Below are 12494 nucleotides of genomic sequence, written 5' to 3' on the forward strand. Positions count from 1 at the left end.
TCTGCGACACGTCCACCTGCCTTTTGCAGGATTAGCTAATGGTGTGTAAGTTGGAAATAGTGACAGCAGCAACTTTTAGACAGAGTTCAGCGGGGTTTTGCTGACATTCAGAGTGGGGCTGACTTAAAACAATATTTCAAGCGCTGTGAATATTTTCGTTTGAAAGAAGGAGACAGTGAGCGGAGTCAGCCGCTCTGGCATGTGTCAGAAAGAGCGCACTGACTGAAACCTGTAGAAATCTTCTGTGATTATCCAGGCACTGTTGTTGCTTTCAGGATGAACAACGAAGGTAAATTACTTAATTTTAAAAATAATTTTCTGCTTTTTGTGTTAGAAATATTAACTGGATATCTCCGTGCCTCTATCTCTGGGACAGAGCTGGTGGAGTATTTCAGGGATCAGATGAGGAAAGACCCGGACATGGCCTCTGCTGTTGCTGCTATCCGTACTTTGCTTGAATTCCTCAAGAGAGATAAAGGTTAGTGTTAAGCCCTTGGTGTTAATATAGACACGTCTCGGCTTTTCTTATTCTCGCTTGAATATGGAGAGGAAGACGTGAAATTTAGCCTTTTTGTGTTTTCTCAATTTGTAAATAGTGTTTTTTTGTCGTTTCTCTGCGATAATCATGTGGGCCAAGATCTGAAAACAGCATCTAGAGTGCTTTAAAAAGTTACTGAAGCCCACATGTCAAGTCCAGGTTTAATAAGAATTATTATTTTTCTACCATAAATGAAATAAAGATTTCACAGATTTGAAAGAGCACTGTAAGGAACTACTAGGATGACAAAGCTGTCTCTCCCCCTTCAGGTGAAACAATCCTGGGCCTGAGGGAGAGCCTGACGTCAGCCACAGACTGCCTTACAGGAGTGGACTCCTCTGTGGCTGTCTCCTCGGGAGGGGAGCTCTTCTTGCGCTTCATAAGCCTCACATCTCTGGAGCACCAGGTGAGTGAAGACAGTTTGGCGTTGGACATTCAAACATTGAACAAGATTAAGCGTGAATAACTTAAGTGAAATCAACAGAGCGCTACCAGATCTGTTGTACGTTATTAAGTCAGATGCACAGCATCTTATGGATGCTGTGCAAGTGCTACTGTTCTCGAAAGAACTTTATTAAAAGAGACACTGCAATTCTACAGCAAAATTATGGTCCATACAGGAGAACAAATATAATCAAAGTAAAGAGAAAACTGTTAGGTTTGGAGGTGTCACAATTTGACAAATGAAAGTAGTTGTGACTATTTTTCATACTTTTTTGCAGTCGATGACTGGTTTAAGCCTGGAACTTACAGACATCACCAAAGAATGTGTTTCCTCCTTCATGATATTTGCCAGGCCATTACTGCATCTGTCTTTAGTTACTGTTTGTTTATGGGTCTGTATTTTGTTTTGTCTTCAGTGAGTGAAACACAGTGTGATCGGGTTAAGATAACGTGATTGAACCAACAGCTTCCGGATATTCCATTTCCTGACCATCAAAAACTCCAGCGCTACTTTTAGAGTGTGTTTTGGGTCACTGTGGCTGGATGTGGCTGTTTTTTGCTGTAAGCAGAAATTATAGCTGTGCATACCTCAGTATACATTCAGCTCTGTTTTTCACATCACTAATAAAAATTAGTGACCTAGGGACACTGGAAGCCAAGCTCACTAGGGACCCCTCCTGTTATGCTGCTTCCACCATGTTTTATTGAGCCTTTTATTTGTCTCAGATTATAAGACATTCCAAAGCTGTGCTTTCTTCTCTCCTCTCTACTGCAGGTTGTTCTTAGTTTCATTTGACCGAACTTTCAGCAGTTTGCAACTTTCTAGCTATCTTTTGTGATGTGCTTGTTTTTTGCTGACTAGGTATGGCCTGTGTAAGTTGCTTTGAGATCTTCTCTGACTCTATATTCCGAGTTCACAGAAATGGCTTCCAAATGTTACACACACTGTTACACACATTGTCACACTTGAAAGCAACCACCTACCGTCCTTGGCAGTTTTGAAATGTCATTCTCCTTCCCAGAAAGGAATCCAAATCAAAGAAGTTCTAGCACACATTGTAGATGCACAAATGCAAGATTTTAGAAAAAAAGACCATTAGAAGGAACTTAGAAATAGCAGTCCTGCTGGAACTGCTATGGAGATTGGCCAGATTTAAAGAGGTTGCACTGTATGTTTGCATGATCAGACCCGTTATCTTAATCCAAGGCAGATGCTAACATTTATTCTTTTCAGGACCTGTCTCGCTGTAAGAAGGTGATGGAGGAGAGAGGAGAACTATTTTTAGAGAAGATCTCCATGTCAAGGACCAAGGTTGCCAAGCTCTGTCACACCTTTATCAAAGATGGCGCTGTAAGTATGGAACACAACCTAATTCTTCCTCTGTACAGGGAAAAGGTTCAGTGATGCGGTTTTTTTGATTTTTTTGTTTTTCTCCCTGGCCTCTCCTTGTCTCTCTCAGAAAATCCTGACTCACTCCTACTCCAGAGTTGTCCTCAGGGTGCTGGAAAAAGCTGCAGCTGAGAAGAAACGATTCTCTGTCTATGTGACTGAATCACAGCCTGATGCAGCTGGGTGAGGGAGCAGTCTATATACTGTACTGTAGTCTTACTCTGAAAGGACACAGGCTCAAGAATGTCCTTTTTTTTTTATTCAGGCAACACATGGCAGAAGCCCTGAGGAAACTCAATGTTCCAGTAACGGTGGTGCTGGACGCAGCTGTGGGGTGGATACAGATGTTAATAATATCTGATTTTAATGTCATGTCTCTTGTCAATGTCATTTGCATTAATTTTGTATTTTTTGTCATTCTTTACAGATACGTCTTGGAAAAAGTGGATCTAGTCATCGTTGGTGCTGAGGGAGTTGTGGAGAGTGGTGGGATCATCAATAAGGTGTGTTCCAGTAAAAACTCAGATGCGCTTCAATTGAATCAAATTCAAATCAGTGTTAAAATGCTGGTTATTGCTTCTTCTTTGGGCCTCTCTTGGCCTCCTGTTTTTGTTTACTTGTTTTTTTTATTAGTGCCGTCAACTCCAAACCATACGTCACAACATTTTGTAGTCTAGGCAAGCCATAAATGACGCTTTATGATAAACCAAGTGTGTTGAAGGTGATCTGTAGTTACATTTGTAACGTGGTGCATGTCAGGTTACAGCACAGGGTTCTCTGTGTTGTATTCTGATCATTATAAATTATTGTCTCCATCAATGTCCCGATAAAGCAGGGTATGCTTTACTGTGTGGCTCTGCTCACTTTTCATATCTTGTTTTAAGACACCAACATGGAGACAATGGAAATGTTTAGTTTGCAGCTTCATAACAGGGCTTCGCTAACCAATGATGCCTCAGTGATATCATGGCAGCTACATCTTTAATATAGAGCAGGGGTATCAAACTGAAATGAGCAGTGGGCCACTGCTGGCATTGTCATCTCATTGGAGGGCCACTTTAGTGTTTGAGTAGTACAAAAAAAACCCCCAAAACAAGCAAGAAAACACCCACAGATATTTCTGAAAATGTAGTGTTTTGTTTGTTTGTTTTTTAAAATTTCAAATATTGAATAACAAGACAAAAAAAAAAGTTTTTCTCACTCTTAACTGAAGCCTTTCAGTGAACTACCAAAAAACAAATTGGTACTCTTTTTCTGACCACATGTGGTAGCAGTTCTGCTATAATTTTGTTCGTATTAAACAAAAAAATGCAGACATAAGTGTACACATTAGTTTTTGACTGCTAGTGAAAATAGTTTTCTTTACAAATAACTCTCTCACTGGACTAACAGTTTGTGCTTCCTGCTCATATTGCCTTTGTATTAAATCACTTTTTTGCTTTTTAAAGAACTTAACATTGCACTCAACAACAAACAAATCCTCTCTAACAAAAAGTAACTTCAAGTGCCAAATTGACTTATAATTATTCACCTCAATATATGAGTTTGAGACCGCGATATACAGTCTGTTTAAAACCGTAACTTAATGTTTGCTTGCATGTGTTGTCTTTATGGGACATTTTAAAATTTTGTGCTCTGTTCACCCTAAAAGTGATAAATGTGACACAGCTTGTGATACAATAATAGACTTTCGTGTTTTGTTTTGCAGATTGGCACTTATCAGATGGCTTTGTGCTCCAAAGCACACAACAAACCCTTCTACGTCGTGGCAGAGAGTTTCAAATTCGTACGTCTGTACCCGCTCAACCAGCAGGACGTGCCAGATAAATTTAAGGTAAAACTGTACAGATTTTTTTTTCTCCCCCCCTTATTTTATATTCAGAAGCTTTCCTTACATATCTATTTTGGGGCTCAACAGTACAAAGCAGACACCTTGAAGACTGCAAAGAACCTGTCAGAAGAACATCCAATTATTGATTACACACCTCCCTCCCTCATCACCCTCCTCTTCACTGACCTGGGAGTCCTTACCCCATCTGCAGTCAGCGATGAACTCATCAAACTTTATTTATAACTGCTTCACAATTCTCCAATAAAAACTACCAACAAAAACGAAATGTGTGTCAGAGATTTAATTCAACTCTGGTGGATACATCTGAAAAGCTGTTATATTGTCCATTGTCTTCTTCCAAACTGTTACGGTTCTTCTGTTTTGTGTTTCGACTTTGCTCCACTTGTTATCTGTTGCTCAAAGTCCTCCTCACTGATTTGGCCTTTCTTTAGTTTCTTGAGGAGACGAGTGTCATCTAAAAGCTCTTTCAGGTCTTCATCATCCACATCAGAATCCTGCAAAAACACAAAAGTTAAAACTGTAGTCATCAGATGTTTTTAATTAACCATTAATGATGAATGAACGGAAATACCTCATTGTGCTTTCTCTTGGCTGCCATCTTTTGCCTGCGTTCCTTCTTGCCCTTCTGTTTAGACCAGGCCTTATTCTTTATAAAGTTCTTTTTAGGAAAGGGAGTCTTATCTTTGAGCTCAGCCAGTGCTTTCTGTCTCTGCTTCTCCCTGTTCTTGTCTTTGTAACGGATGGTGTCTGTGTCCACTGTCGTCTCAATGAAATCAGGAAATGTTTTGTCCCTCAGTTCAGGCATCCTGGGCAGGCGAAGAAGTGCAAAGCCACGTGCCAAGCAGCCAAAATCCAGATCTAGACATCGGAAATGCGACACATTACATTTATCTGTTTGTGGATCCAACAAATTTGTATTTGAATAATATTTAGGATGCTCTACATGTGTGCTTGCTGTTTTGTTTTTTGTTTTTTTTTTTAACCTTTGGTCCTGAAGATGAGGCTACATTCATGTTTGGCGTAGGCCTGGACGTATGAGACAAATGCTTTCATCCCTCTTTCGAACATGGCCCGGTCCTCCAGAGCCATGGCCTTCACTTTTGGCAGAACATCCACCACGTCTTTTATTGGGGACATCTTCTGGAGTGGACACTGGGGAGTAGATGAACAAGATGAGATTTTGCAGGTTCCATATTGTGCACATTATAATTTTCGGAAGAATTTAGCTGTGAATGGAAAAAAATATTTCCAAGAATTTCCTTTGCAATTTGATGGAAATTATTACTTGAAATTAAAAAAAGTAAGCTTGACTACAGTTGAATTTGAGTTTATAAGAAAAATAAAAATTGGATATTAAAAGTCAAAACTTCTCGAACTCATATCTATGTTGTACAGTGACCATGATATATAAAACACACTCTTCAAAAACACAAAACAATAGAAGTTGAATAAAACACAATGGAAGCAGAAAAAAAGAAATCACAAAACACAATGGAAGTGTTTTTGGGGGACAATATCGTGAGGGACCAGCTGACAGAAACCAAAACATGCAAAAATGTGTACTTTTAGAAATCATGTGGTAAATATTATCAACAGCAAATTTATTTCTGTTTTCCCCCCTTTTGGTTGCAAGCAATTTTAAAAATAATTCTGAGCTTTCATATAAATATAATCCTAGTACACTTAAACCTTGTACTTGTGTTGGATTTTACTGGTGTGGGACATTACTTGCCTACAGATCATTTAACACTACTGAGAATGCAGGTGAAAGGGGGCTTACATTTTCTTAAATGTTGGTTAAAGACCTTCATTTAAAAAACACATTGCTTTTTACAACTGAACAAATTACAAATATGCAACAGTAATCCAATGAAGGAGCTGTGATACTGAGGTTGTTTACTTCCATAGTCCTCATGATCATGTGATCACCTAACCTGACTGCTGATGTTCTGAGTAAGTGAACCATACAATTAAAGAGGTCTCAAGTATGCTGAACTTGCTTCATAGCACAGACTCTCGGTTAGGAGCAACCAGAGCAGAGAGGTGGTGTGAAAAGTTACTGATCACTTCTGCTGAACTCACCTTCTGATTGATGGACAGGAAGTTAACATAGGTTTCCTCCATCGGAAGCAGGAAGACGAGAGCATTGCCATAATTACCGATTCTTGCTGTTCGCCCACATCGATGTACAAAGGCACTGAGTCAGACCAAATAAATAATTAAATTAATAAAATGCAAAAGCAAGAGGTGCATACAGTGAGTAAAAGATCCAGTTATGTAGTTAGTACTGAGTCACCTGGCACTGCTGGGAGGATCATACTGCAGCACCCAGTTAACATCAGGGATATCGATGCCTCTGGCCATCACGTCTGTGCACACTAAGATCCCACTGCATGACACACAAGCAAAAAATGATGTACAAATCCCCCCCAAAACAGCCATATTTTCTGTACCTGTACACACAAACTGAATTTTACCTTTTTAGTTTCCGAAAGTCAGCAAAGATACTGTTGCGTTTATGTTTCATCTTGCCGTGGATGCAGTGGATGGTGACCTTCTTGACCAACGTCTCTAGAGCTCGACCGTAATACTCCACACAAGCACAGGTACTGAAGACGAGATGACAAGGAATCATGTCATAACAGACCTAATCGGACATGTCACGGAGAAAAACATTTTCCAATAAAAGAAACTGTTGTCATGACAATGAGTTTGCAGTCCAGTGGTTCGCACAACACACAGGCAAAGTTGAAAGCTACCAAGTTTTTTTGTGTACCACTTTAACTTACCTAAAGAAGACCAGAAGCTTCTCATGCTTGTGCTGCCTCAGGAAAGCCACCAGGTTGTTGAACTTGTCCTCTGCTCTACAAATCTGAAATAAAAGCATGAGATTTTTTTTGTGTCATTGCTACACTTTTCTACATTATTGAATAAATAATTGTCTCACAGTGTAGTAGTTGGACAGCCTGGAAGGAGTTTTCTGGGCGGTGGCAGCAGGGGCCAGGCCTTTCTCTTTGACGGTGATCCGTACGGGGTTGCGGAGGCCAGCCCTCACTAGCTTCTCCAGCTCCTGGGTCTGAGTGGCTGAAAACAAGCCTGTACGTCTCTGCTTAGGCAGGTAACCTAAGATGGTGTTTAGACTGGATACACAAATACAGACTATTACCTATAACGAGTTAAAACGCACTACAAAATTCAAACACACAAAGTATTTGGATAGTTCTTATTGTCGTGCTCTGTGCTTTAACATTAGACTTCACCAGCAGTGACGCACAAAAAACTGCAGTTCCTCTAACAGTCACTAAACCTTTTTTCAAAACTGAGTCAATTCCCATAGACTCACATGTTAAAATGTCCAACTTTAAAGCATTAAAAAGACAAGTCCTTTTGACTATTTTGGCAAGTGAAATTCTATCCATCAAGTGAAATTCTATTCATTTTGTGGGCTCCATGTTTCATATGCATTTGTGTAGCTTTCTGAAGAGATGCTATAGGCCTCAGGATAATTTCTTCTGGCGTTGAAAACAATAAATGTTAAGAGTTTTTCCATACCTAGCCTCAAATCCCATGTCAAGCAGTCTGTCGGCCTCATCTAGAACCAGCACATCCAGGCTTTTAACTGAGCTGGCCAAGTCCAGACCATCAGACTTTCTCCTGAACATATCTTCGAGGCGTCCCGGTGTCGCAATCACAATGTTTGCTCTGAGACACAGATGCACAAATTCAAGAGGTTTGGATGTTTTTAATAGGATTATGTGATGGATAGCACAGGAGTTTTTGATATAATACTCCTGGGTCCATTGATATGAAGAACCATTCAGAAAAACTAATTTCATTAACACAGCCCAATTTTTACTTCTTAACAGAACAAGTTATATGCTTATAATGGATATATTTCAGTCCAGCTGAAAAACTGTGCTAGTTGTGTGTTGGTGGAAAGGCCCTCAGATCATCGCATACCCTTTATCCTTGAACTTCTCCACATCCTCTGCTGGGTTACTGCCACCGATAAGTAAAATCTGCCTGAAAAACACCAAGTGGGAAAACATGAAAGACTTCTCTGATCATTAATGAAGTAGAGGTTTATACAACTGGTTACTATTTCAGTCACAGTTCCGTTAAAATAATAATTATGTTTTTCAAGGGGCTTTACTTGTATTTTGTGGGTGACATAGGCTCACATTAATAACATGATCAGTGATGCACTGCTATTTGTTTAAGGAGCAGAGTGGCAACTTTACCTCATTCGACTATTACACATTGTATATACTCTGTCTGCACACATTCATCAGTTTTATATTTCTTTCAGTAACTGTGACAGTACCACAGTAACTGTGTCACATATGTAAATGTGCACATCGCCATGGTCTTTTCCTGTCTGCTATATAATGCCAGGTATTTATTAAAGCCAGTATTATATACTAGGATAATTTCTACATTAATCTAAAACATTCTTAGATTATGATGATGATGACATTTGACAACCTCTGACACCTCAGTATATATCAATAATGAATTAACGGCCATTAGAATAGTTTCCAGTTTTATCCAAGGATAGCTGTAGAGGCAGAGGCCACCCTCACTAACTTTGGACTTTTCTAACCACACTCTTAAAGGCAGACTTTTTCACCATACGAGCACATCACAAATTTCCATCCACTATTTGCTCTTTCTGACATATGGAGTGCAACCAGACATGTTCACTTTCACACTTTTTAACCATTACACTTCATTTAAATAGGTTTTAAGAATTTTTCATCTCATTAACTAAGGGGTTTGTATTATATACAACCACCTTTCAGACTGTGTCTTCTACTTACTTGAACTGTGGAAACTTCTCAATAAACTGCTCCATCACTTCACTGATCTGTACGGCCAGTTCTCTTGTGGGAGTGATCACAAGGGCACCAACCTGCAAAAGAGATTATTTGGGGCTTAACAAAGTGTCCAAATCATATTGTTGAGGCTTTGTATATTTCACAGATTATTTGTAAAATATCAAGAATTATCATAACTCAGAGTTCAGCTGTTTAGGATCAAGGAGGTATTAAACTCTATAACAATATCACAAAAAAAGAACAAAAGCTAATTTTAATTACTTCATACACTGCTAGTCATCCTATTTATTTTTAAACTGGGATTAAATGCCATCTTTGCTTCACTTTCAATCTTACCTGCATCTTCTTTAGCTTCTCTTCCCGCTTCAGGAGGAGTTCTATAATAGGAATGACAAAAGCCAGCGTCTTTCCACTCCCAGTCACCTGCAATCAAATGACATTCAGTGAGCTACAAGAAGCTGCTGCGATAACTCACAGGACAACCACTCTCTACACGTGTGCTGAGCAGATAACCTTGCGGCAGACTGGGGTGTCAGGTTGAGGTGGTTACATCAGCTCTGAGATTACGGAAGCTTATTTCTGCGTTTACTTTCAGGCAGCATCAAAAACCCATATTTAAAATTGTTAATGATAAATTAGGTTTTTTAAAAAGTTCACATTTTTAAGGTAAAATAGCATGATTTATTATAACATACATTGAAAATACAACAACCAGCGGATATGTCTGGGGGTCCACTTTTCCAGATTGGGTGGATTTTATATGGAATGACCCTGTCAAGACAATTTTTCCTGTCCAGTTAAATTCAAATGTCAGTACTTGCAGTGGTGGTTAATCGGTATAATGTATACTGTGCACATGGATGGTCATCACGCTTGTCAGCCCTGGAACACACTGGTGTCCTGTCCAGTGTGTACCCTGTCTGCAGCCCTGGGACAGCTGAGAGAGGCACCCGAGACACCCGTGACACTGAATGGCTGGCTGGCTGGCTGGCTGGATGTGTGGGTGGATGGGAGGATGTTTACCATAACTCTGAAACATCTGCAATAATAAAATTCAGTGATCTTTATTTTTAATGGTTAAATGGCGCACTTACCGCCTCGGCAGCCACATCCTTGTTACTCATGAACAGCGGGATACAGGCAGACTAGAAGGGAAAATTCCAACAGATCAGATTTAGTGTTTACTGAGGAGAGGTGTGAGCCACGGGCTGAAAGTGTTCACTGACCTGTACAGGTGTCATGTGTGTGAATTTCAGTTCATCGAGCGTTTGCAAAATCTTCTCGTTGAGTTTAACTGGTAATCTGTCCCACGTCCCGTCTGTTGTATTATCCATGCTGGAAACCAAACATTCAGCAGAGCTCGAAACTAAAGTCGTTCACAGTGGGTCTGCAACAGTCGCACTCCACGATGCTCCTGTTTCCGGGTCCGCTGCTGTTTACACGCCGGGTGGGGACAGAAGCTCTCCAAACTGCATGGTTCCCAGTGACTGTACACATGATAAATAAAACCTTCCTGCAGTTGCTGGTCGTTGTCCTGAACGATGTAATTGTTATTATGATTTAGGATGGTTTTGCCACAGATTCTGGGCACCCTGCAATAGTGATGTTTCGCCATGGCAAGCGAGAGCTAACAAAATCTAAAAACAGATATCAATAAAAACGTACCAAAGTGAAAGCGATCTCTCTCCTTTTATCTCAAGCAGGATTCTGTTATGCTATACAAACGTTTTGCAACAGGTGAGCTTATCTTGTAAACCAACTCAGCCAACATGTGTGATGTAAATTACTATTAGTAACTCGTTTAGCACATGAGTAATGAAAGCTTTAAAAACAGGGTGAAATTCCCGCCATGTCTGGTTTAATAACATAGGCAAGATGCATACTCCACCAGCACTTTTAACATCTCTGGAAAATCACCTGGTTCACCAAATGTACATTTTTACATTACATACATTTTTCATTCATTTTTATCCTCCCGTAGATGCATACAGTTAACTATGTCACAGTCCTCAATCTTTTTAATTCATCTGCTTTTAAATATACTTTTAAAAAAATCAATATGTAGTGTTTCTGATGGGAAAGCTGTTGTGTTCCTCACAGGACAGCCACCACAGACATCTGCGTATAATCCATTAGTAGAGATTGAACAGACAATAAAGTATTTAAATTGAGTTTAATCTTAAACATCTGCAGCAGCAGCTTAGCAGCAGTCAGGTGTTTTCATATTATATTATTGGTACTTTTGTTAAAGTACTTTTTTCTCTAAACAGTTCATGTGGAAACACTTTAGAAAACTAAAGCTTTTCTGGCTTCCTCTTTGGACACAATTGCTGTAGTTTCTTCTGCCAGAGATTCTCCCGTTTTCTGGCCGCAGAGGTGCTCTCTGAGCCACAGACTGACATCTTATTCTTTCAAGCTAAGGTAACACAATTAAAATCTGCTACCATCACTCCTGTTCCAAAGACCTCAGCAGCATTCATGCCTGAATGACCATTTACCTAATAACTCCTATAGTTATGAAGTGCTTTGAGTGGATTGTCATGGACAAAATAAACAGGACTGAGTTCCTGCCCCTCTACTTTGGAGGAGCTGCTGTAGAGGTTATCACCAGTTTCAAGTAAATGGGGATTCAAATAAAATACGTTGTCATCTGAAAAACTATCTTTACTTACCTAGGATAATTAAGCAGGCTGACCTCTGTATTGTAGCATTTCCATCACGGCTCAGGTGCAGACAGAAAGGCAATGCACTGACCAAGTACCACACAGAAGGTCATTGGCAGCAGCCTTCTATTCACTAAAGACATCAATGCTAGCAGATGACATAATACATTACACATGACAATTTCTTATATGCTGTAATTCCTAAAGTTTATATTTATATTCATACCAGCCTTCTCTTGCACTCTAAAGCTTGATTTTTGACTTTTGCAGGAAATTTACATCCTAACAGGAAATTCCTTTAATGCCTACACTGCAACCTTCCATGCCATTCCAAGTCCCTGTGGTATGTGTCCACCCGATGTGTGGTTACATTTCTCAGGAAGTGCATATCAAGTTATGTAGAAGGCTAGGACATACTGTTATAATGAGGCTCTGGTTATGGTGCAAGTTATGATGTAGAGCTTACACGTAAGTATAATTCTCATGTAAAACCCATTGCATATTAATGTGAATTATTTATATGCATTTTTCCCTCTAAATTTAGATTGGATTGCCTAATTTGTATTACTCATTTTAAGATAAGTTGATACAGTGTTGCCTCACTGGTCCTTATGTTCTGGGATAATAAACCTCTTAAAATCTTGAAAAAATATAGGAGCAGCTGTGTTCCAAGGAATATTTTAATGTAATGGTGCAATTACACCTGTTGACAAGTCCCTTCTCTCTAATCATAATGAAACGTCACACCCATTTATAAAGACATCAAAAA

The 12494-nt window shown here is 39.5% G+C and overlaps 2 protein-coding genes across 3 annotated transcripts; one reads left to right on the top strand and one right to left on the bottom strand.

Moving 5' to 3' along the window:
- On the top strand, positions 1-4489 carry eif2b1 (eukaryotic translation initiation factor 2B, subunit 1 alpha). Of its 2 annotated transcripts, XM_087843924.1 has the most exons (9): positions 1-289; positions 377-478; positions 808-944; positions 2217-2333; positions 2443-2555; positions 2638-2706; positions 2800-2875; positions 4081-4206; positions 4291-4489. In XM_087843924.1, the coding sequence occupies exons 1-9, from the start codon at positions 277-279 to the stop codon at positions 4444-4446; spliced, it is 909 nt and encodes a 302-aa protein (XP_087700050.1). In that variant the 5' UTR covers positions 1-276; the 3' UTR covers positions 4447-4489. The 2 variants fall into 2 exon arrangements, with proteins under 2 accessions (XP_087700050.1, XP_087700049.1); XM_087843923.1 differs by having other exon boundaries at positions 2638-2875.
- ddx55 (DEAD (Asp-Glu-Ala-Asp) box polypeptide 55) lies at positions 4490-10543 on the bottom strand. The gene is made up of 14 exons (XM_006804701.3): positions 10289-10543; positions 10157-10207; positions 9399-9485; positions 9045-9136; positions 8185-8247; positions 7777-7926; positions 7172-7364; positions 7014-7096; positions 6702-6833; positions 6521-6613; positions 6307-6421; positions 5208-5376; positions 4796-5082; positions 4490-4718 (listed from the first exon to the last, which is right to left on the bottom strand). Exons 1-14 carry the CDS (start codon positions 10394-10396, stop codon positions 4569-4571), a joined length of 1773 nt encoding a protein of 590 aa, XP_006804764.2. The 5' UTR covers positions 10397-10543; the 3' UTR covers positions 4490-4568.
- Between the last annotated feature and the right edge of the window lie 1951 nt (positions 10544-12494).

Source organism: Neolamprologus brichardi, chromosome 7 (assembly GCF_056152115.1).
Source record: "Neolamprologus brichardi isolate AB-2024 chromosome 7, ASM5615211v1, whole genome shotgun sequence".
NCBI classification, from domain to species: Eukaryota; Metazoa; Chordata; class Actinopteri; order Cichliformes; family Cichlidae; genus Neolamprologus; species Neolamprologus brichardi.